The sequence below is a fragment of the Ailuropoda melanoleuca genome, chromosome 2 (assembly GCF_002007445.2).
Source record: "Ailuropoda melanoleuca isolate Jingjing chromosome 2, ASM200744v2, whole genome shotgun sequence".
In the NCBI taxonomy this organism is placed as follows: Eukaryota; Metazoa; Chordata; class Mammalia; order Carnivora; family Ursidae; genus Ailuropoda; species Ailuropoda melanoleuca.
Genome location: NC_048219.1, coordinates 183,266,208 through 183,287,940, shown reverse-complemented (window position 1 = coordinate 183,287,940; position 21,733 = coordinate 183,266,208). Strand labels below are relative to the sequence as shown.

Below are 21,733 nucleotides of genomic sequence, written 5' to 3'. Positions count from 1 at the left end.
TGTGCCTATGCACGTGCATATATGTGTGTGAGACATGTACGGATAATCTCCAGGTACACTTTGTATTGAAATATACCAAATCAACCCAAATTGAGTTCTAAAGAACAATATTATTTTTGGCATTATCATACTAGGAAGACAATTTACTAAAAGCTTTCTTTCCATCTACAACCACGTGTAATTTATTGGGGCTTCTCAGAGCTTTAAAATATTAATTCCCAGTATTATTTCATTTGTTCTCACCAATTTCATCATTTTGAAAATTAATCAACTGTCAAAAAAGTGGAACTCTAAGTGATATTAGATTTAAATTATGCATGTGTATTTTATCAGGACATGAGGTGCAGAACATATTACAGAATTATACACAGGTACATTTTCTTTGAAAAAGATCTATGTAAACTGAGAATAATCAATAATAGGGCTTTAATTTTCAAAGTTAAAGGCTGCTATCTTTGCTACTCTTCAGGTCTGTGTGTGCATAATATCCCAGAATTCTTTACATTTAAACTTGTTCTATTTTTTATACTAAGTGCCAGAGGAAGGACTGTTTTTTGAAGATTAACTATGTTTAGACAAAAAAAAAATCACAAAATTATTTTCTTGCCAATTATTAGCTTTACACTCAAGAGGTTTAAGGCACTGGTGAATCAAACATTTGCCGAGCATTCCCCATGGATTTGCCAAGCATCTGTGTTCACATCCCAAATAAACTCCAGGGTTATAAAGTTATTTATTCAGGTTTATTGGTTATACTCTTGCCTGGTAGAAGAGAACCCCAACTGTTACAAGCAACAATGCTCCCAGACAGTAAAACAATTTATACATAGGAAGTTAAACTAGAATATTCACATTTATATCATTTACACTTCTTTACTTTTATATCTTCTTCCCTCCAATAAAACAAAAAATGAAAATCAGAACACAGTAAAACTTGAATGCAGCTAATACAAAAAGTAAAGTACAATACATTATGACAGTATAATGTATAAAATCTTTGGATGACATGCACCTTAATTGAAACACAGACAACTATACTTCATTTCTCAAGACAAGGTGAAAATTAATCTGCTTATTTTTAGAGACTATTAGGGCTCCTAGTGGTTTTAACATAAACCTGGAACATTTTGTTTAAAGATCCTGCAATTTTAGCGGATCAGGAAAGTAATGTCAAATTTAAGAGACTCTTATAATCACAATGCAGATGGCACCAAATAAAAACAAAGTAATTAAAATAAGGCGTACATCTTAATTCAGGCTGTCTTTCTAGAGATCAAAGTTTCAATTTATGCTAATGACCTATCTGACTTTTCAGGGAAGTAATCCACTGTACAAACAGAAATGTCTCCATAGTGTGGCTTCATATTATCGGATACAACCTCCTTCCAATACAAAGACATTAAATTGTACAGATGCAAGCCGCACGGAGTCATAAGCAGAACATCCCTCCAGGTACTCTCCCATTAGCAAAAACAAATATTCCCAGGCAATTTTGATGAAGAGATGTTAGTACTTACAAGTCAGCTAAGAACCAGTCAGTCCAAGAAACGGGAAGCTAGACACATGTGATCACTCACACTAGGAGAGAAACTGTCTATTCTTGGATTCCAACCCCCCCCAATATATTGGGTGCTTTATTCTTTGTATCCGCAAGCCTTGGAATGCTGCCCTCCCGGGGTGATTTTTACATCATGTTGGTGCTGGGCTACAGATGTGGGGGTTTGGTATACGTGTTTGCATTTTTGCGTGTGTTTGAGAAAGCAGTGTCTGAAGGGCTGTGGACCTAAACTCCCCCACCGGTACCCTCCCACCCCCAGCTTTCCGAGAAGAATTGGTTATATCCCCCCTACACTTTTCCATCTAAATGTGGTGCTGGGCCTCAGGAGGCCTTGGTACACAAAGCTTCTATCCAAGACTGTCACTTGACTGACAGCAAAAGGTTGCAGGAAGATGGACAGCTGGGTGTAGGTGGACATGGAAAAAAAACAGAGAGCTGAGCAGATTCAATCAGAACACAGCAAGAGGAAGGTTCTAAATCACAGGCCTGTCCAGACTTAGAAGGCTTTGGGAGCTTTAAAACCAGCTAATCTTATTTTTAATCGAAGCCAGGTTTTTAAAAACAGCACCCAGGTTTATAAGTAAATCTGTAACACATAAATACATATTGTAAAGTGGCACGAGAAGTCTATTGCTAAAGACAGCTGTAAGTGGAAAGACCCAAAGCATCCTAAATTTTCTTATTAGCTTTGCGGTAATTTCTGCATTTGTGAATTAAGTTCTGTGAGTAACTTAACCAGGGTGGCCTGCTAAGCAGTATGGGTACAAGAAGGCATTTATCAAAGTACTCTAAATGATAACAATCGGACTGAAAACTATAAAAGTTTCAGGTGAGAACATAATGAGACACGGAGAGGAAATGGGGCCCAGCTTTACTGAGCTGAAGTCAACTGACCATTTAATGGAATAGACTTGATTAATATCCTGCCAAAGTTCAATTACCTCCAATAGGTGTCTAATGCAATATAAATAGGCAGGTTGAAGTTGCAGCAATGCGATCCTACTCTTAAAGTTAATGCATGTTGGAATCTCTCTCATAATCACCTGTGCATATTTTGATTCAAATTGGTTTTAATTCAGAGCTGCAAGAGATAAAGGTGACATACTTAAAAGTGAGGACATATAGAAGATGACGATATGTATAAATTATCCCACATGTTAATCCTGAATATCAGAGTGATGCATCAAATCTCAGGAGATAAACCCCATCATATTTACAATGTACTAATGTTCTATACAGAAGATCTATTCCAAATTGGCACCAACTCCATCCCCAATCCAGCTAGAGATGGTTAAGGGTGCTGTTTTCAGAAAGCTGCTTGCATACAGAGTCACCATTTTCAATAATAAATCTCACGGAAATACCGTTATCTGTATTTTAATGCCTAATTTTTTACTCTTTCTCTCGTCGCCCAGCAAAAAGAAAACCAGGGATGCATACACATAGAATTTAATAAGAGGAAAAACAAGTGGTTGAATTGATAGACTTTAAATGTCACTTTCAGCCAAATGATCTGTTACTAACTGAATTCTTTTATTACTAACTGAATTCTTTTACCTCCCTACTTCAAATAACTCATTGTTTGCCTGAATTCACACCAGTCGTTTGTGCAGATGGTCGAGGTCTAAGAAAAAGTGATTCTACGTATAACTTAGTGGAAGATAGTATATGTTTTCCTGCATCATATAGCACGTTATGCATACACTCCTGGATTAGCATTTTTTTTATAGAAATTCTTCATTGTTTTTCCATGTCATACATTCAGATTGCTCCCCCAATAACACTAGTTCTAACTAAACAATGTTCATGAATCTCACTTTGGTATTTCTTTATAGAGGGACTTTATTTATGTTCAATTGATTTCAATAAGGTTTCATTAATTTACAATATAACTTAAGTAGTATGTGACCCAAGAAGGAGTGTCCATTATGTTTCTCAGGGTTTTGACTGAGTTTCCTCTTAGCCTCTTTGATTAGAGTCAAAAGACATCATCTTTTGCAGGGAAAAGGCTTTTCCTATTTACCACGTGGCATAAATGATTAGGTTACAGAAATAATATATAAATGTAATTTCCAAAGTAACATTTCCACTGTCAATACACTTATAAGTTACCATTATTTAAACAAGCATTTACAGGACATAGGTTGTACATAAGGAAATACATTATATGTCATTTTAGACATTGTTAGAATATTCGGAGATCTTTTGAAATTACAAAACAAGTGCTTGGGACAGAAAGACTTCCTAAATGCTTTAGACCACGATGGGGAAAAGAAAAGTTAGGTTTCCCAAACTTACATTCTCATTACACAGTAAATCAGAAAGTGTGCTCATGGTTATGTTCTTTTTCTTACAGCATTTCATTGAGATTACACATTGTTTATCAGGAAAAAAAAAAAGAGGGTTCTTGCAATTCTTCTATAAATTAGTTCTCTAACCAGATAATTATTTCTCTTCTAAAAATGGCTAAAAAAGTTGTACCAGTTTATGTCTTTCACATATACATTATCATTAGTTTTTCATTATAAAACAACTATAATTCCAAAAGTTTTTTTAAAGGTCATAAATCAATATAGCTATTAAATAGTAAAGTATTTAATCTCTGTAACTTGAAGCCTTATGTTGGTATTTTGAGTTAGAGCAAGTGAACAGCATTTTATAGGTGTCGTATTGAAGGGTTCCAAGTAAACAGCATTTTCTTTCATGCCTACGAAATAAAATAGTTTCAATATTTAACTCATGTTCCCAATGCAGCCAAGACACAGAAGCAAATGACCTCCTTCAAATTCTCTTGAAGAAAGGTCCATTGTCTCTACAAAATGTTTACTTCTTGGGGTCTAGATTTGCCCCAGGCCTGAACTGAGTTTCTTCCTCTCTCTCTACCTCACTCTTGACGGCCCCAAGGATGACAGAATGTTCCCGATGATTTCTGCTCAGCCCCCACATCCCCGGGTGGTAGGTGTCATGCATGGTCAGGGCTGAGAAGAAACTTCTGACACATTGAACATGTGGTGTTTGGTATACAGTAGGCGCTTGACAAATGTTTGCTAGAACTGAATTGAAACCCAGGTAGAAAGCCAAAGTTTTAGAAAAGCCTTCTTCCTGGAGAACTCTTTGTCCTTTTCCATCTCAGTGACTCGGGAAGCCTTTTTTCCTGTGTCTTGCCCTCACTCTTCTGACTTGTCAGGACCTGAGCTCTGTGGCCATTTTCCCTCTCAGTTGTCAAGGGCTAACAAGAGTCCTGCTTCTTATTTGCATCAGAAATAGCATCAAAGCCTGGACATCAAAGGATGAAGTCTCCAAAAAGTTTTTCTGGAAGCTTTAGGAGGTTCACCAAACGTTGTTTCAGGTTACAATATTTCAGGTGGCTTCGGGCAGGAGTGTCTTCCTGACCAAGGTAACTATGTCATTCAACAGACAGAGCTTTGGTCATTCCTAACCACCAACATTTTGATTTAGCTGTGGGATTTTGGGTTCTCTGCACCTTGTTTCACTTAATCATTTTTGAAACTATTAAATTTGGAGATAAGTACTACCTCCAGGTTCAAATCCAACTGTACCATCTAGGAATATGAGTTGAGGGTGAGCTGTAACAAATCAACAATGAAAGAAGGGAAGAATTTAGAATTTACTTCCCTCCTGCCTCTAGGAGTCGGTAAAATAAAGCATCCTCCTCTCATGGGGCACAACACATAAATCCCAGTGCCCAGTTTCCTCGTGGAAAGGAAGCTTCAAGCTGAAGACACGATTTCTCACTTAATAACATTCAATTATTGATATTAAATTGGTGATATTAAATGATTAATACTAAACAATTAACTGTTACATAGTTATTAGTGGAATATTATTTGAGAGTGATAACTTCCTACCACGTGCCAGGCACAACACCAGGTGCTCCACAAAATTCATTCAAGTTTTAGAAGAATCACGTAACTACAATTCACACATGAGGAAACCATATCTCAGAGAGGTTAAATAACTCACCCAAAGACACACAGCTGGTAAAAGACCAGCTAGATGTCTGTCTTGAAATCCCTGCTCCTGGCAATGGTAGAGTCCTTGCAGTACTGTTGGGGATTCCATTCATTGATAACAAGACTTATGTACAGGGAAGTCCAGCTAAAGTCGCTCAAAAAATCGAGCAGAGTGTTCAGGAAAAGGCAGTGTGGATTCATCCTCCTGTCATTATCCTTGTCTTTCAAGAGTTCTGTCATTGCTTACTTGTCCACAGGTCAAAGGTCCTCTTCTCACCACTTTGGTGAAACTGGCCCTCCACTGAGAGGCAGAAACTCTCGGATACTTGGTGCTATTTTAAAATTAAATAGATCTCTGAAAATCAACCTTAATTCAACTTAGCACTTAAGATGTACTTGGAAGCCCCGTCTTTGTGCTAGGCGCTGTACACAAAGGAAAAAAAACCTATCCACGTTTTTGAGATATTGGATTACTATTTTCATTAAGCTTATAAGCGCATATATTTTGACACATCTCTTAAGGGATTCAAAATAGTCTCGAATTCTCACAGCATTTAGGGTGTTTTACTCTAGAGTCGAGCTAATTTATTTTATTTCTTTTTTTAATGAGATTTTATTTATTTATTTGAGAGAAAGAGTGAGCCAGAGAGAGCACAAGCTGGGGGCCGGGCAGAGGAAGAGGGAGAAGCAGGCTCCCCGCTAAGCAGGGAGCCAGATGTGGGACTCGATGCCAGGACCCAGGGATCACGACCTGAGCTGAAGACAGATGCTTAACTGACTGAGCCACGCTAATTTATTTCAAAAGAAGGTGGTTTTAGGTACTTTTTGAGATTATGGGTTTCTATTGTATGCTCATGACACCAGTGAGTTATTGATGTGTTGTAAATTCTCTCAAATGCTTGGAAATTCTTAGGTGTTTTCCAGTAAAGTGGGGGTGGGGGAGTTCTACACTGACGATGGACTGCGTCGCCATCTTTCTTTTTTCACTTTGCCCTGTTTTGGAGAGGAACCATGCCTGTTAGGTCAGAGAACTTTTCCTCTAGGTAGTCACAGTGGACAGAATTTTCAGTAGTTCATTTCTGATATTCATCTCAGAAATTCTTTAAAGAGGAAGTTACAGTTCAGTTTTCCAAGTCCACATTTCTTGCCTTTTGGTTCTCCAGGTTATTGGGCTGCTTTGGGGTCTGAAAAGGAAAATGGGAAGCCAAAACGGGGAGTCACTGAATGTACCCTAGCCAATGGAAGCCTTGCTCTCAGGCCGCTGTGGCTGCAAAGACTTTAATATTCAGCATGCATATCCCAGGAGGGGAAACATGGTACATGTTCTAGAAATTTCACTGTTTTTAAGGAGGCGGGCAGTCAATTTCCCATTCCACCACATACAACTCAAACACATGCAGAAAGGGAACCTGTACCTATTGTTTTAAAATCGTTTTAGACAGAATTCAAATTGCTCTTTCCTCTCTCCAGTCGTTGTGCCAAATGACGGGGACCAATATTTCATCTTCTTTTCCTATAAAGCTCAGGAAAGACACAGGAAAGAAGCTAGAAGTGAATCCCTTAAAGGGACTTAAATAATTGATGCATACACATACATATAAACCGCCCCCCCCCCGTGTGCATTTCCCCCCTTTTTACTTGCGTGAAAACAGCAGCTACAATAACTGAAACCCATCTCCTCAGACTGTGACATTTTAGGAAGTTTTTCGCTGAGAAGCCAAATACTTGGGGCCCCGCACAAGCTGTCCCCCACCACCGGACTCACACAGCTACAGCTCAGCCTGGCCAAGCACACTCTAATCAAAGTTGCCGGGTTTCGGGTTTGCTAGGGTGCGGCTCTCCAGCCACGCAGGAGGCACGATGGGCTGCGGGGGCCAAGGACCTAAAACCGTGGCCCCGATCCACTCTCTCCTTTACACCTCCCTACCCCTCTTGTTTTATCTAGGATCCCCCCCGCCCCCCCCCCCCCCCCCCCCCCCCCCAGCGTCGGGACTGTGGCTACTCAGGCAGCCCTGGGGATGTTGACTATGAGTTTCTCCTTGAAACCCGTTCTGTTCCATTTTCTGTAACCCAGCTGGTTAGAAGCACGACTCCTGGGTTCTCTGCACCACCCCCCGCCACCCCCCGCAGGAGTGGCCAGGGTGTGCGCGTCGTGGGAGGGCAGATGAAAAGATGCCCCAGGGACACCTTCGCTCTGCGGGTTGCGGGTTGCAGCCTTTGTCCGCTCGCCCTTCGTCAGGGGCCGCTCACTCCCCGGTCTGGCCGGCAGGTGGCGCGGTTGCCTCACGATGAGCCGCCGCAGGAGCGGGAAATGCGCTTCCATCTCCCCGCGGTAGCCCACCCGCTGGGACCCTGGCTCCGGAGAAAAACCCGCTACCCTGGAGGGAGAGAGAGGAGAGGTGGCCTGGGGTGGGGGGGAGGGAAGGGGGAGGCCAAGTCAGGAATCAGGCCCCTTTAAACGTCGGGAGAAACGCTTCGAGCCGCGTCCGGGGTCGGTCCCCGGGATTCCAGCAGCGTTACAGGAGCCGGGCGGCGCTCAGGTGGCTGCCTTCGCTGCCCGGACACCTGGGGACAGACCAAGGCCCAGTGGGGCCTACGTCCTTGGAGGTTGACAGTGACACTCTCGGCGCCTGGGTGGTGGCAGCTACGAGGATTTTTGCCGCTTCTGCCGTCCGCCACCGCGCCCGGTGCGCGGAGAGCGGTCCCCAGCAGCGCCCGGGAGCCGTCGGAGCGCAGAGCTGCAGCAACCGCGCCGGGCAGCCTCCGAGTCCCCACCTGAGGGGTCTGGGCAGCAGCAGGTACCCCCGCTCCCGCTTTATGCCCTTCGCTTCTGCCCCGGCGCCCGGGATTGACCAGGCCAGATTCCTGCGACGAACCCCGGAAAACACGCAGTCGGTTCCCTGCAGCTCAGGCCAGGCCTTGTCGGGGCGTCCTGGCGCGGTGGGAAGTCCTGTCCCGGAGCCGGGGAAAGACGCGCTGCGTGAACGCGAGGTGCAACCAGAGTGCTCTTCTCCGTTGCTAGAAAGTCACTGGTTCCGTCTCTGGAGACGGTGACTGAGGCTTCCCTCCCGTCGGGAGCTGCCCTGGACTTTGGGGACCGATTAGGTCCCTGCTCTCCGCGCAGCTGGGGAGCCAGGGAAGAAAGACATAATCAAACCACAGAACTCCCCCAAAGAGCGTTTCATTTGGAGATGCGCCATCAAGACACAAACAGGGCAAGGTAGGTGAGGGAGGCAGAGGCGATGCGCCAGCCCGGGCGCGCGAGACGCCAACGCTTCGACCCTCAGAAAAGAGCAACAGCAAAGAGGCAGGTCAACTTTATACTTATTTTATTGCAGTGAAAGAACCTTTTCCTCCATCTCAAATCGCCCGTGGCCGGGGCGGGGGGTGGTTGAGGGGGTTGCCAATCTTCCTCGGATTCCCCCCAGTCAATTCAGTCTTCGAAGCTCCTTCCGCTGCCCAAGGGCTGGACCCCTGAGGTGAGGTCCGGGGACCACATCGTCTCCTTCTGGCGGGGGCGGGAACCCCGCAGAGCTGGGCCCCAGAGGCCCGGGGAGACGGCGCGCCCCACAGAGCCCGGAGGGGGCGGGGCCTCGGGGCGGGCTCTGCTCAGTGGGGCAGGGCTGGGCCGTCCTGTCTGCGCCACTATTGGCCGCGGGCGCCGGACTGGCGGGTGAACGTCACGGGCTGGGCCCACCCCTTTGGCAATGTCTTCAGCCTGCTGCACTCCTAACTTAAGCATTTATTCCACTGGGATAGAAGCGGCAGGAGCGGCGTTGGCACCGGCGAACCATGGCTGGGATTTTCTATTTCGTCCTCTTTTCGTTTCTCTTTGGGATTTGCGACGCTGTCACCGGTTCCAGGGTGTACCCCGCGAATGAAGGTAAGAACGAGGCGGTCCTTCTGCCGTCCCGGGCAGAGAGGTGGATCTGCGGGTGAATGGTCCCCGGGACCGCGAAGCCGGAGATTATGAGGGGATCCCGGCGTGAGCGGTGCGCCCCGATTCCGGAGAAGGGGGCCGGGACGAGGGGATCCGCGAAGGGGAGTGGGGAAGCTTCCCGGCAGCCTTCCCCGGAGGTGACCATGCATTCGGCCGGGCTACCCAAGTTTGTAGCGAAAGGACAAAGTTTATCAGCATCTCCCGGCGAGGCCAGCTCCGGGCGCCCCAGGGGATACACGAGAGCCAACGCCAGGATTAAAAAATATATATATTTGGACCTAGCTCTCGCTACCACAGCTCCCAACCCAAACCCGGTCAAGGGGGGAACGGAAGCCTGGAGCTAAGTGAGTGCTTGGTGCCCCAGGGTTCATGGGAAAGCCTTGAAGCTCAGGTTTCTGAAAAGTTTCCCGAGCCCTGGGCTTCCTGGGACCCGGCTGCGGGGCCTCAGCCGCACAGCGGTCGTGGCGCCGCTCGCAGGTCGCCAGTGACCTGGTTTCTGTAGCACCCGGCGTCAGACACCTTTCTCCCCGCTGAGCCGCGCGCTCCGGGTGTGCGAACGCCGGCCTACGGGCCCCACTCTCTTCTGATCACCCCGCAGACCTGGGGACCCGCTGGCCAGTTGAACGTAGTAGTTATTGCTTTTTGCCCCCAGAACTATACACTGAGTTAGTCTGGATGGAGCGCGCGGACCGACCGGACCCTTCTGGGTGCTGTTTTCTGCGCCTCTCTTCGGACGTGCTAGAAAGATTGTGTGTGCTGTTTCTGTGTAGAAGAGGTGCGTGTTGATCATTTAGTTTCTGATGATCTCAGAGAAAGGCGAATTGAATGTGTGTGTGTGTGAGCGTGAATCTGTGTATGTACGCGCGCGCGCGCAAATGCTTGTATGTGGGTGCGCGGGTGCCCGCGTGGACGCGAACGATTGTGTGCCTGCCTATGCGTGAGTGCCCTGATTGTGTGCGCCTGTGTTCGGTGCTGCTTGTGCCCGAGTCAGCGTGCATCTAGCCTTGCACCCCTCTCCTCGACTCTTTCACAGCAGCCCCCCCCCCGCCCCGCTCCCTCCCCTATTCATCTACCCATCCATCCATCTATTCAGGCGTCCATCTCTCCAGAATCCGTCCATGCATCCCTGCGCAATCTATCATTTTCCCTGTTCCGAAGGAGGGAGCCAAAAACCAACTTAGCCTTGGCTGGGCAGCCGGTACCCAGAGCTCGCCAGACGGAGGCTGGGAGAGATTCACACACCTGCCGGCAGACACTGGGAGGAAAGGGGTGCTCTCCCACCCTCTTGATCCCTTCCTTCTAACTGGCTTCTAGTGCCATTTCAGTTGCTGCGGTCCCTCGATCCCCAGGGTCATTTCTTTTAGTGGAATCATGGATCTCGATTTCTCCTGACTACTTCCCACACTTGTTAGGACGTCCCTCAAGACCTCTCTGGTACCAGACCTAACGGAGGTTTTTTTTTCTTCTCCTTTCTTTCTTCTTTTCTTTTTCTTTCTTTTCTTTCTTTCTTTCTTTCTTTCTTTCTTTCTTTCTTTCTTTTTCTTTCTTTTCCCCCCTCCCCTTTCTTGCCTTTTCTTTTGGAAGGAAAACTTGGGAGCGTTAGACAAAAACGGTGTTGATGGAGCTGTAGGCTGATGTAGAACGAAGGGGTGTCTTCCCCCCTCCGGCCCCTCCTCCCCCCTAAAAATTAATTCATTTTGTTGCTTTTTATTCCCATCACGTTTCCTTTTCTCCCTTTTACCCTCCCTTTCTACTCCCTCCCTTTTTTTGTAAATTGGGTCTTATTGTTCCCTTTGTGTCCCTAATCCACCTTACATAAATCCAAATGGATGTAGCGGGCTTTTCTCTAGGGACCGAGAAGAGGGAATGAGGAGAGGGGGGCGCAACTCCGGGCGGGAGCAACCCAGGGAAGGATCTACATTTTAAAATAATTAAGAGACCCTAGGAATTCAGGATCCCCGGGAAAACCAGCAGAAAGCAGCTGTTTTTAACTCCTTTGGCTTGGGCACGAAATGAGGGAAGGTGGGCAGAATTTAGAGGCTTAGCGGTGAGACTGAAATTCTGAGTGCCCAGGAGCAAGGATGGGGGCTCCCCATTCCCACCCCTCCCCCAGCCTAAAGAGCCAGCCTCACTGATCAAATTAATAACCCAGTGGTTCCTTTGAGATGGGCCTTTCGACCCCCACGCCTGCAGATGTCGGTGGGAAAGGGAATGTGGAGGTTAGGAATCCATTATGTCCTTTTCAGTGTCCTCGGTGCCTAGGACAGTTCCAGCCTGGGTGGGGGATAGCAGCTTTGTAACTGTCCTCCCTGTTCCCTGAGCTCTGACACCCACGCTTAGATGCAACACAAACACGAAATCTGTTAGGCAGCATTCCTTCACCTAAAATTCAAACCAGTGATTTCCTCCTAAGCTGAGGACTGAGTCTCTGGTTGGCCTCCAAAAGACCTGGGGAAGAGAATATTCCAGTGTGTTGGCATTCTAAGAGAATTCTACAGGTCTGCCATTACCAGTTTCTGAAACTTTAATATTTAAATAAAGCAACAGAAACCACATCCAGGGCCTCTTTATTTGGTGGGGGAGGGAAAAAAGAAATTGTAGAGGAGAGAGCCTTTTCATGACCCTTTGAGTACTCTCTGTTAGAATTCACTTGTGGTTCTGTCACCATGATGATGAGTTATGTGGTCATCTGAAACTTACAAAAACAAATAACTCTAGTAGATACCAGACAGAGATGAATGCTGATTTTGCTCTGGCGTGTAACTGCCCTACGTAGATATATTTATTTTTTGAATTGTACTTGAGATTCTCTATTCATCCTTTTTAGAAAATGAATCAGCTCAGTCCTGGGATGGAATTTTAAATGCTAAGCAAGTTAAATAAATAAGAATGTGCAGATTTAAAGAGGGGAGAAGATCAAGTAAGTAATGATTATTTACATAAGTGAGACCGAGTTTAGTTTTGATCAGAGTTGGATATGCACACCCCCAGCACATATGGAAACGCTCAGGCAAATGGTTTTTGTAGTATTGGCTTTTTGTGCAATTGGAAATTAATCCATTTTTCTTTGTTTTCTTGCAGTTACCTTATTGGATTCCAGATCTGTTCAGGGAGAACTTGGGTGGATAGCAAACCCCCTGGAAGGAGGGGTAAGTTCCGAGTTGCTCTCTGATCCAGAGGGTAAAAAGGAGTGATTAGCAACTTTCTGAGAGTCCTAATGGCTTGATTCTTGTTGATTGTGGTGAGGGGGTCAGATTTCCGCAGTGGCCTATGAAGTAAATTACGCTTTGTTGGAGAAATCCTATACTCCCTTTGGATAGCTCAGTCATGGAAGAACTAGAAACCAAAAGGGCAGAAAGGGGTTTCAAAATTAGGAGATTGGTGGAGGCATAGACTTAGATGCCTATTTAAAACTAAAATACCGACAAGAAATACGATCCAAGGACCAAATTAGAGTTTGTGCCTGTTACTGTGAAGGCCGTGAAGACCTGACAGGGTTAATTTCAGAACAATTGTTCTGTTTCCAGATGAGGAAAGTGAATAAATAAAGACACCAGGGGAGAGAACATTTCTGATTGTACTGGGCACAAGTTTAGGTCCCTGCACAGGCAGTGGAGGGGGGGTCCGATGATTCCTTACCTCTCACAACCTTAAATCTCCCGATCTTAATCAACTGCAGCTCTCTTGGACACCTAGAGGAACCCCTATGAACTTGTGCCAGAGGCGCAGAGTGTATACAGAAAACCCCCAAGCTTTAGTACTGTTGGTGCTGAATGTAAAAAAGTTTTTAAGTATTTGGAATCTTGAGTCTTTGGGAAAGGGGAAGCTAGAATAGAAAGTTTGAGAGCCCATCACTGTTCATCTCTTCTGAAATGTGCCATCACGGCCTCCTCCTCAAGATTCAGAGAATACAGGTCAGTGGCCACGTTCTCCCCCGCCGCCCTTCGTAACAAGTCAGAATGAATCGGCTTTGGAAAGAAATCAGAATAACATGTAACTCTGACTCCTGCCAAATTTAAGGAACTTTCAGATCCTTTAAAAATTAATATCAGTCTGCCTTTATATGCTGGATAATCTATGACCAAATCAGTTGATTAAGTGCAATGGAGGTGAAAGACACAGGGAAAACTGTAATACCAGCACCCAGTACAGTGCTTCACACCTGTCCGCGGAATCAACAGTAAGGGATCAGAACAGTAAAGATGCACAGGAACTGTTACAAAAGAGGAAGGGTTTTAAAAATAAGGCAAGAAAGTTGTCATAAAGATGGAGAATGTTAGGCTGTCTTTTTCCAAAACACGTCTTGTGATCCGTGTGAAATTAAATGGAGATTTGCCTTGCCTTCCTGTTTTTCTGCCTGAACTTGACTGCAGTTGGTTGGATCTCTGCTGAAAAATTCTAGTCGGCCCTCAAAACTATTTTTTACAGGGAGCGAGAGTGATTGGCAGGCCTCTGGCAGTGTAGACAGGCTGTATTCACTGCTGATTGCAGGCAATTGCCCCTGTCTTGAATGCGAAGAAAGGTACAGCTTTATCTCGTGAGAGTCAGACTCTTGTTAATCCTATACCCTGGAAAGGTCACTGATTCAGGGAGGCTTTCCCAGGCTACACCAGGATGTAAAGCTCTGTAGGTCCAATGTATTAGAACTGCCAGCAGAATTGAAGATGGAAGGCATCAGTACTTAAAAAATTTAATGAGTCTTATTTTTCTTATTTCTTACTGCCTGCTTTCAAGTTTGAAGGGAGAATGCATCCAGTATAATTTGGGACCTGTTTAAAAGCAAGGAATGACACATTTTTGAGTACAGTCTATAGTCTATCTAGTTTCTGGAAAGCTTTTACTGCAATTTAATATGCTGTAGACATCCCATATCCCGCACCGACCCCCAAACTGCTGAAAGAACACCTGCTCAGTTTTTCTAAACACAAAACTTCTTTCGTCTTGAAGTCTCTTAAAATAATACCATGCATATATAGCTGATTGTGTCCAACCCAGAACTTTCCTGTGGACTGAATGTAGACATAGAATGTAGCATCTTTCTTTCCTTAAATATGATGGGTGTAACATTTTAGGGACTCACTGTGAGGGGTGAGAAATGAAACTTTATTTATATATAATACAATTAGTCTTTCCAAAATATATAGTAGCCATTGAGAAATAATGTGCCAGATTATAAAGTTTCATTAATCTGTAGATCTTGTAATTAAAGAAGACTTTTTCTCGTTTAGAATGAAGGGATGAATTAGATTATCTAAAAGTGTGGGTGGATTGGCTTTAAAAAGTTCTTTCTAGCTGAAGATAAATGCACATTTGTGTCTTTTGGTGATTTTCTGAAATTTCTACTTAGAGTTAGGATGGTTCACATCTTTCTTGGCTGGAAACTTGGGGTCATGGTTTTGTCAATAAATAATGATATTTATTTGTTGTTATTGTTGCTTTTAAAGAGAAAAAGAGAATTTACTTGACAATACCACAAAGTAAAATATGAAATACAGTCAGAGACAACTCGCTGTTCTCTGTTTTTCTGTAAGAACAACTAAGAACATAAGAATAATAGAAAGTAATGGCTCCTAATGGCAACATTGTACCAAAAAACTTAATTTCTTGGCAGTGTACATTTAAAGGAGTATATTGAGTTTCTGATGCTGATTGTAAAATACAAAAACTAAGGTGAGATTTGTCATTGTTCTGGCAAATTGATCAATGTGTTTAGACAATTAAGTTCAGGTTGGAAAATTCACATTAGACCCAAACTCTCCTGTATGAACTCTGTGGAGATATCCCTGTGTGCTTTCATTTACATTGATAAATGTGTTTTTCCATATTCCCTTTGTTCTGAGATGAGAAGCATGCTGAGTAGGGTTTTTTTTTGAAGGTGGAGATCTATTTTTGGATTTACATGAATTTCCCCCAAATAAGTAAATTACTGGTGATTTATTGCTTAGCGGATAAAAAGAAATTTTAATCACCACAGGGCACTTATCCCTCCCAGTTCCAACTTTCATAATGGTAGCAGATGAAAGGGATACAGAATTTTATGCAGTATGGCCCTTCCCATAGTAACATTTCCATCCATTAATAGTTTTCCAATGCACAGATGGAAAACCCGTTAAAAGATACATTATGGTTCTATGTACTTCATTGGATTGAATGGAGCTTTAAGTGGAGCTATTACAGAATATGAATTTTTTTAAACTATCTTTTTTCTTCTAATTATATTCATGTGTTAGATACTTAAACTGATTTATACCAGATCTATATAAATGCGTTCCTCTAGATACTTGTGAAGAATTGGAGGCTGCCTACTAGATTTAGAGGAGGCCCCCAAACAATCGTGCTGCTTTTAGGATTATTTTTAAAAGCTGTGTCAAGAGAGAGAGTTTTTACTACTCCCGTCACAGTGCGTTGTCCCACAGTGAAAATCTTTATGTTAGGAAATAGATCGTAAAGAAAACCCTCCCATCCTCCTCTAATTTTCTTGGGCTTTCAATCATAAATACCCCCTACTATTTTATTTTCAATATCCACAAACTATTTAGAAGCAAAGCATGTGTGCATCCTCGTTTACTTACAGGTATATGTTTAAAAAATAATATACAGACTTTGAATACGTTGCTCTGGAAAAGTGTTTCATTGTTATAAGTGACAGTGGAGTTGAGAAATCCAACCATAAAGTTTACTCTCTGTCTTCTCAGGATTACCAAAACCAGAAGAGTGAGATTTTCTTTACCCCTTTAAAGAACAGTGACAGTGCCAAAAAAAAAAAATTGACTTTTTTTTAGGTATTAGAGAGCAAAGTTCTGACAGGAGCACCACTAATTAGCTGATAATTGTCTTCCTTTGGCAAGCTTCTTTCTTCCTGCTCTTAATTTGCAGGTCTCTGCTCAGTTGTTGAAACAGTACACATACTAGTTTTTCATTTATGAGTAAATTTGAACTGTTGCCACTTGAAATTGTAGCTGTTGTAATAGGTGAATCTGAGGTTGTTAGACCACCACAAGGAACTGCTGGGAACTCAGAAGCAATAGATCTCCGCAGGCCTCTGGATTTTAGGCAAAAGAAGGAAACAACCACAAAACCAAACCAGACCCCCAAAACACCACATTCTCAATAAAAATATTGTCTTATCTCCCATTAGATGTTTTGTTAGTGAGGGTTGGTTCTCAGTCATTTTCTTCCTCCCTGAAACAAAAATTGTCACTGTCCTGGAAGGCTACAGTAGAATTGACAAGTCACTGTATGATGACATTTTGTAATTGATACATTTCCTTTGGATCTTTGCAGTGGGAGGAAGTGAGTATAATGGATGAAAAAAATACACCAATCCGAACCTACCAAGTGTGCAACGTGATGGAACCCAACCAGAATAACTGGCTACGAACTGATTGGATCACCCGGGAGGGGGCCCAGAGGGTGTATATTGAGATCAAGTTCACCTTGAGAGACTGCAACAGTCTTCCAGGTGTCATGGGGACTTGCAAGGAGACGTTTAACCTTTACTACTATGAATCAGACAACGACAAGGAGCGTTTTATCCGAGAGAGCCAGTTCGCCAAGATTGACACCATTGCGGCCGACGAGAGCTTCACCCAAGTAGACATTGGTGACAGAATCATGAAGCTGAACACCGAGATCCGGGATGTAGGGCCACTGAGCAAAAAGGGGTTTTATCTGGCTTTTCAGGATGTGGGGGCCTGCATTGCCCTGGTCTCAGTCCGTGTGTTCTATAAGAAGTGTCCGCTCACCGTTCGCAATCTGGCCCAGTTTCCAGACACCATCACAGGGGCTGATACATCTTCCCTGGTGGAAGTTCGAGGCTCCTGCGTCAACAACTCAGAAGAGAAGGATGTGCCAAAAATGTACTGTGGGGCAGATGGTGAATGGCTGGTACCCATTGGCAACTGCCTATGCAATGCTGGGCATGAAGAGCGGAATGGAGAATGCCAAGGTAAGAAGAGCCATATTGTACTTTTCATTAGGGCTTAGTGCACGTAATTAAATCAGAGATGAGACTAAATGGAGTAAAGCCAGTAATTAGCAGCCCCTGTGGGATGTGGTGGGACAGAGGGGTCTAATGAGTAAGTGCTATGGCTCCAGGTGGCAAGGCTAAGACGTTTCTAATACTGACAAAATAAATGATGCTGTGTAATCAGCAGAAGACCAAACACATTTGCTAACAGGCACTTAGATCTCCACCGGCTTGATGTGCCCTCTGAAATGTAAATGAACGAGCTGAAGAAACAGACTTGATTGCTCCTTCCTTAAAGAGGGCAGACACATTTTTGAACCCCAGTTTTCCCTGGCTGTAAACCTGGTACCATGGCGAAGATGGTAAATATCTCTTGTGGTGTATATATATGTACATGAACGACTTAAATGTGAAATGAGGACTCTATTCTTGCAAATCCTGCTGGCTGATGAAAATCGAGCTGTGTAAAAAAAGTACAGTTTTTCCTGCCTCATGGACCAGTGTAGACATGGCCAAATGCAGTGGAGTAACGGAGTTTCAAGTGCATTCTGTTCCACTGAGCACCCATTGATAAGGTCTTCTAGTGACATTAATCTTGATGAAAGACCTCTTGATTTCCCTGCGGAGGTGATAAAAAGCTAGTGAGAATCTTACTTGATCTGGGTGGTCAGAGGCAATAGTAAATTGCCATCCATTTTGGTTATTGAGTTTTTGAAGAAATCTAGACTTTTGTATCATGTTAATTACTACTTATCACATTACTGAGGTGATTTTTTTCTTTCTTCCCTGTAGTTCAGTGTATGCAATTCTTTTCTCCCTTGTTTCTCCTTTCTGGGGAGTTGGTAAAATACTTTTCTTTGGAGCAACTTTGCTTCCCAGCAAGAGATGAGAAGAGTTCGTATTTACATGGATTGCTTGTGTTGTGTGTGGATTGAGGCTTAAAAAAAAATCAGTTATCCCAGGGTTGTTATTTTTGCTTGGTGTTTATTTTTAGTGCTTATCAATAGTTTGCTGCTGCCGGTCTTACTATGGTTACGGCTAAACAGGGTAACTCTGATCCCGACTATGGAACAGATCCGATTAATCTTTTCTCAGGTTGATTGTTGAACTGTAGACTGATTGCCACATGGTTCATCTGATTTGGTGATTAAAGACCCCAAAATAACTGACTGCCACACAATTTGTCTGGCATTTCAACCATCTTAATGACAGGGTGGGATTAACTGTGGGACAATCCACTCGACTGACTGGAAATCAACAGTTATAACCTGAAGAAAGTCTCATTTTTGGTAATTTCATGTCATAGGTTATGCATTTTTCCCTTTTATAGTTTATACGCTTTTAAAGTGTCATTCCTGATTTTCTAGTTAATTCCAGGAGTAGCTAACAGGGAATGTTGTAAGTTCATTGCAGATGAAACAATAAAGGCGGGCTACCTTTTCTGTTGACTCAGAGTAAAAAAGGTGAACCTGTAAATTTGAAAATTTTAAAGTTTGAATTTAAGGCTGTTTTTTTTGTTGTTGTTTGCAAAGATTAATTTCTTGATCATTGTGTTAGCTCTTGACTTAGTAACTACTGCATAAGCTGTACCAAATTGAAACTCTGAAACATATTCTGGTATGAGTACTAGAACATAGGTGAGTGCGTTGTTATTGGCACCTAAATTGCAATCATCATAGCAGGTACAGTGACAGGAACAGGGCGATGACACTGCATCATATTTTAGAGTAAATTATTCTGCCTTTTCCATCTTTGTAAGGGAGGACTTGCACGTCTTCGCATGTCAAGATTCTTATATGTATTTAAAAAAAGAACACTGTTTTCTCCCTTTTCCCGCTCTGGCATTAGTCTATCTCTGTATCTAATGTCATTGATTTTCAATTTTTGCAGAGCCCACTAACTCATATATTGCTCCACCGTGAAACTCCTTGACATTTTTACAACCCAAATTAGAAGAAGAAGAGAAAAAGATGGAGGGGGAAGTGAATGTAAAGCCAATTGAACATTTTAGTGGTTTGCTTTATGGAAATAATCTTGGGAATCCGGTTAATCATATGGTTTGTGGAAGGGGTGGGACTCCATGTTTTAGATTCATCTGTTTCTCAGCAAACTTTTCCTAACACAAGGCTGCATACTTAATGGAAGGGGAGGCTGATTGAGGCTGTTTTTTAACATCTTCATTGTTCTCACTCTGGCTACCCAGGTATTTTCTTCACTGCTCATAAAAGGATTAACTCTTTCAAGAAGGCATTTTTTGAACAAAATCTTGCCCTTTGTTTATTTGTTTGTTCTTAATAGTAACAGGTAAGCATTGCTGATGAATTTAGGGAGGAAGGAAAAACTTGAATGGCAAGATTCTCCAACTCCACACCTCAGTGAGACTTTTTAAAGATGACTCAAGACTGTAAAAATCTTAGGAGCAATAAAAATGGTCATCTCCATCCTTGACGTCATTACTGGGAAGCATCCAGGTAGAGCAGAAAGAACATGGAGAGGTGTCTCCATGTGCTCACATAACTCTGTGACCTTGAGCGTGTTTCTTAAGGTCTGTAGCTTGGTTTCTTCGTCTATAAAATGGGTTGAAAATAATCGTATTTAGGTTACAGTCCAAGTAAGGACTTACGAGGGCACAGTGATGTAAGATTAATACAAGTCGCCTTTCGGTTCCTAAAGCATTAACCCGGTGTTAATGCTAGCAATTCTTTGATTACTCTGTTCTTCCCACAGTCATAGCTGTGGACTTTTAAGGGTGTTGAGTTGAACGAGCAAAAGGGAAGTTCATCCGTCTCCCAGCCCCTCTTGGAAGTCAAGGCTAAAGATAGGACGGAAGCATTGCCCTTGCCCTAACAAAGAATAATGTCTATTTTCACACTTCATGTTGAAAATGATATTTGGAGAGAGTCATTTTATTTCTCCCCTGTCGGAAAGCGAACTTTCCTTTGAGTGAGAGAAAAGAGATTTGGGGGCGGGACAAGAAAGACCAGGGCGCAAAGAGAGCTTAAGAAGGGATATAAAGGGGAACTGGCAAGTCTTCAGAACTGTGGCAGCCGGTTCCTCCCCAATTGTCTTTTCAGTGGGCCTACTGTTGCAGGCCGAATAGAACAGGTGAAAGGTCACCCACTTCCTCATCCATCTTCCTTGGGGTCTGGGAGGTCAGAGTGAAGATGGATTAAGATCTTACATGTGTGACAAAGGATCCTTGGGCAAAAATGGCCAGGGTGGGTGGGGGCCTGGGGTGTGCTGTTGTTTGAATCTAACCTTCGTCAGCTGCCGAGTCCTCAAGGGACCTTGGGGACAGAACGACACTTCCTCTTGGCGTTCTTACCTCCAAGTGGTACATGCTAATGGAGGCGAAGGATGGAGGGCTCCGTCAGAAGTGTCAAGAGGTGATGGCGGGCTTGCCCCGTGAAGCAGCTGCAAGTTCATTCTGCTCTTGAATAACATTTTCTGAAATGCTCTGGCTCCGTCTTCTCAGGACCACAGAGAGTGGTAATAGCCGCTCAGCTGTCTTCTCCAGGAGGATGCATGGCTGGCTGGCCTCAGCCGCGGTTTGAACTTGCCCAGTGATTGGCTGCAGAGAAGTCACTGCTCTAGTTGGTCTCATGACCAGGTCTCCTCCGATGGTTGGAAGAAAGTGAAAATACACCTCAGACCCCCCCACCTCTACCCCCCCGGGGAGGAACTAGTCCAGATGTTTTAGGAGGTTCTTTTCATTACTTCAGAAAGATTAAACAGACGAAGAGAGGAAAAGGTACTTTATTAACATGTTTTCTGCTTAATTAAAAAGCTGAAAAATGAAAGGAAAGTCACAGATTTACTCTTCGTGAAATATTAATAAGCACTATTTTAGAGCGTATATATAAAATGATACTAATAGAAAGAAGGCCTTCTTCTGGAGTCACTCTTCAAGCCAAACAATCACAACTGTGATAAAGTCAAGCTCCATAGGGATCAAGCCTTCCTGAAAGATACATTGTTGCTGTAGATTGTTTGGGGCATACATATCCAGGACCTATATTATATATCATTAATAGAGGATGCCTTCAGATCGGCAAAAGTATCGGTAAAAGCTCTTAGAAAGAACAAGATAAAAATGCTTTGATGGCCATAGCAGAAATTTTTCAAATTTGTGCTTGAAAAGAGGAAGAGGTTATGTTTAAAAAAAAAAAAGAGAGAGAGAGGGGAAGAATTTATTTTGTTTTTCCCACTCTACTCTAGAAAGACCTTAGGAGAAAGAAGTACTGGGAAGGAAGCATTTAAAATATACTTCAGGGGGCGCCTGGGTGGCACAG

General features: G+C 43.5%; 1 protein-coding gene across 2 annotated transcripts in view; it reads left to right on the top strand.

The window, feature by feature from the left end:
• The first annotated feature begins 8,060 nt into the window (after positions 1 to 8,060).
• EPHA4 (EPH receptor A4) overlaps positions 8,061 to 21,733 on the top strand; it is a 155,899-nt gene continuing 142,226 nt past the window's right edge. Inside the window, exons 1-4 of one of the 2 annotated variants that reach the window (XM_002925177.4) lie at positions 8,061 to 8,330; positions 9,292 to 9,415; positions 12,554 to 12,621; positions 16,757 to 17,420. In XM_002925177.4, the coding sequence (XP_002925223.1) occupies positions 9,325 to 9,415; positions 12,554 to 12,621; positions 16,757 to 17,420 (823 nt within the window). In that variant the 5' untranslated portion in view covers positions 8,061 to 8,330; positions 9,292 to 9,324. Of the gene's footprint in view, positions 8,331 to 9,291; positions 9,416 to 12,553; positions 12,622 to 16,756; positions 17,421 to 21,733 lie in introns of those variants that run through there. The other variant, XM_019805889.2, reaches the window with a different exon arrangement.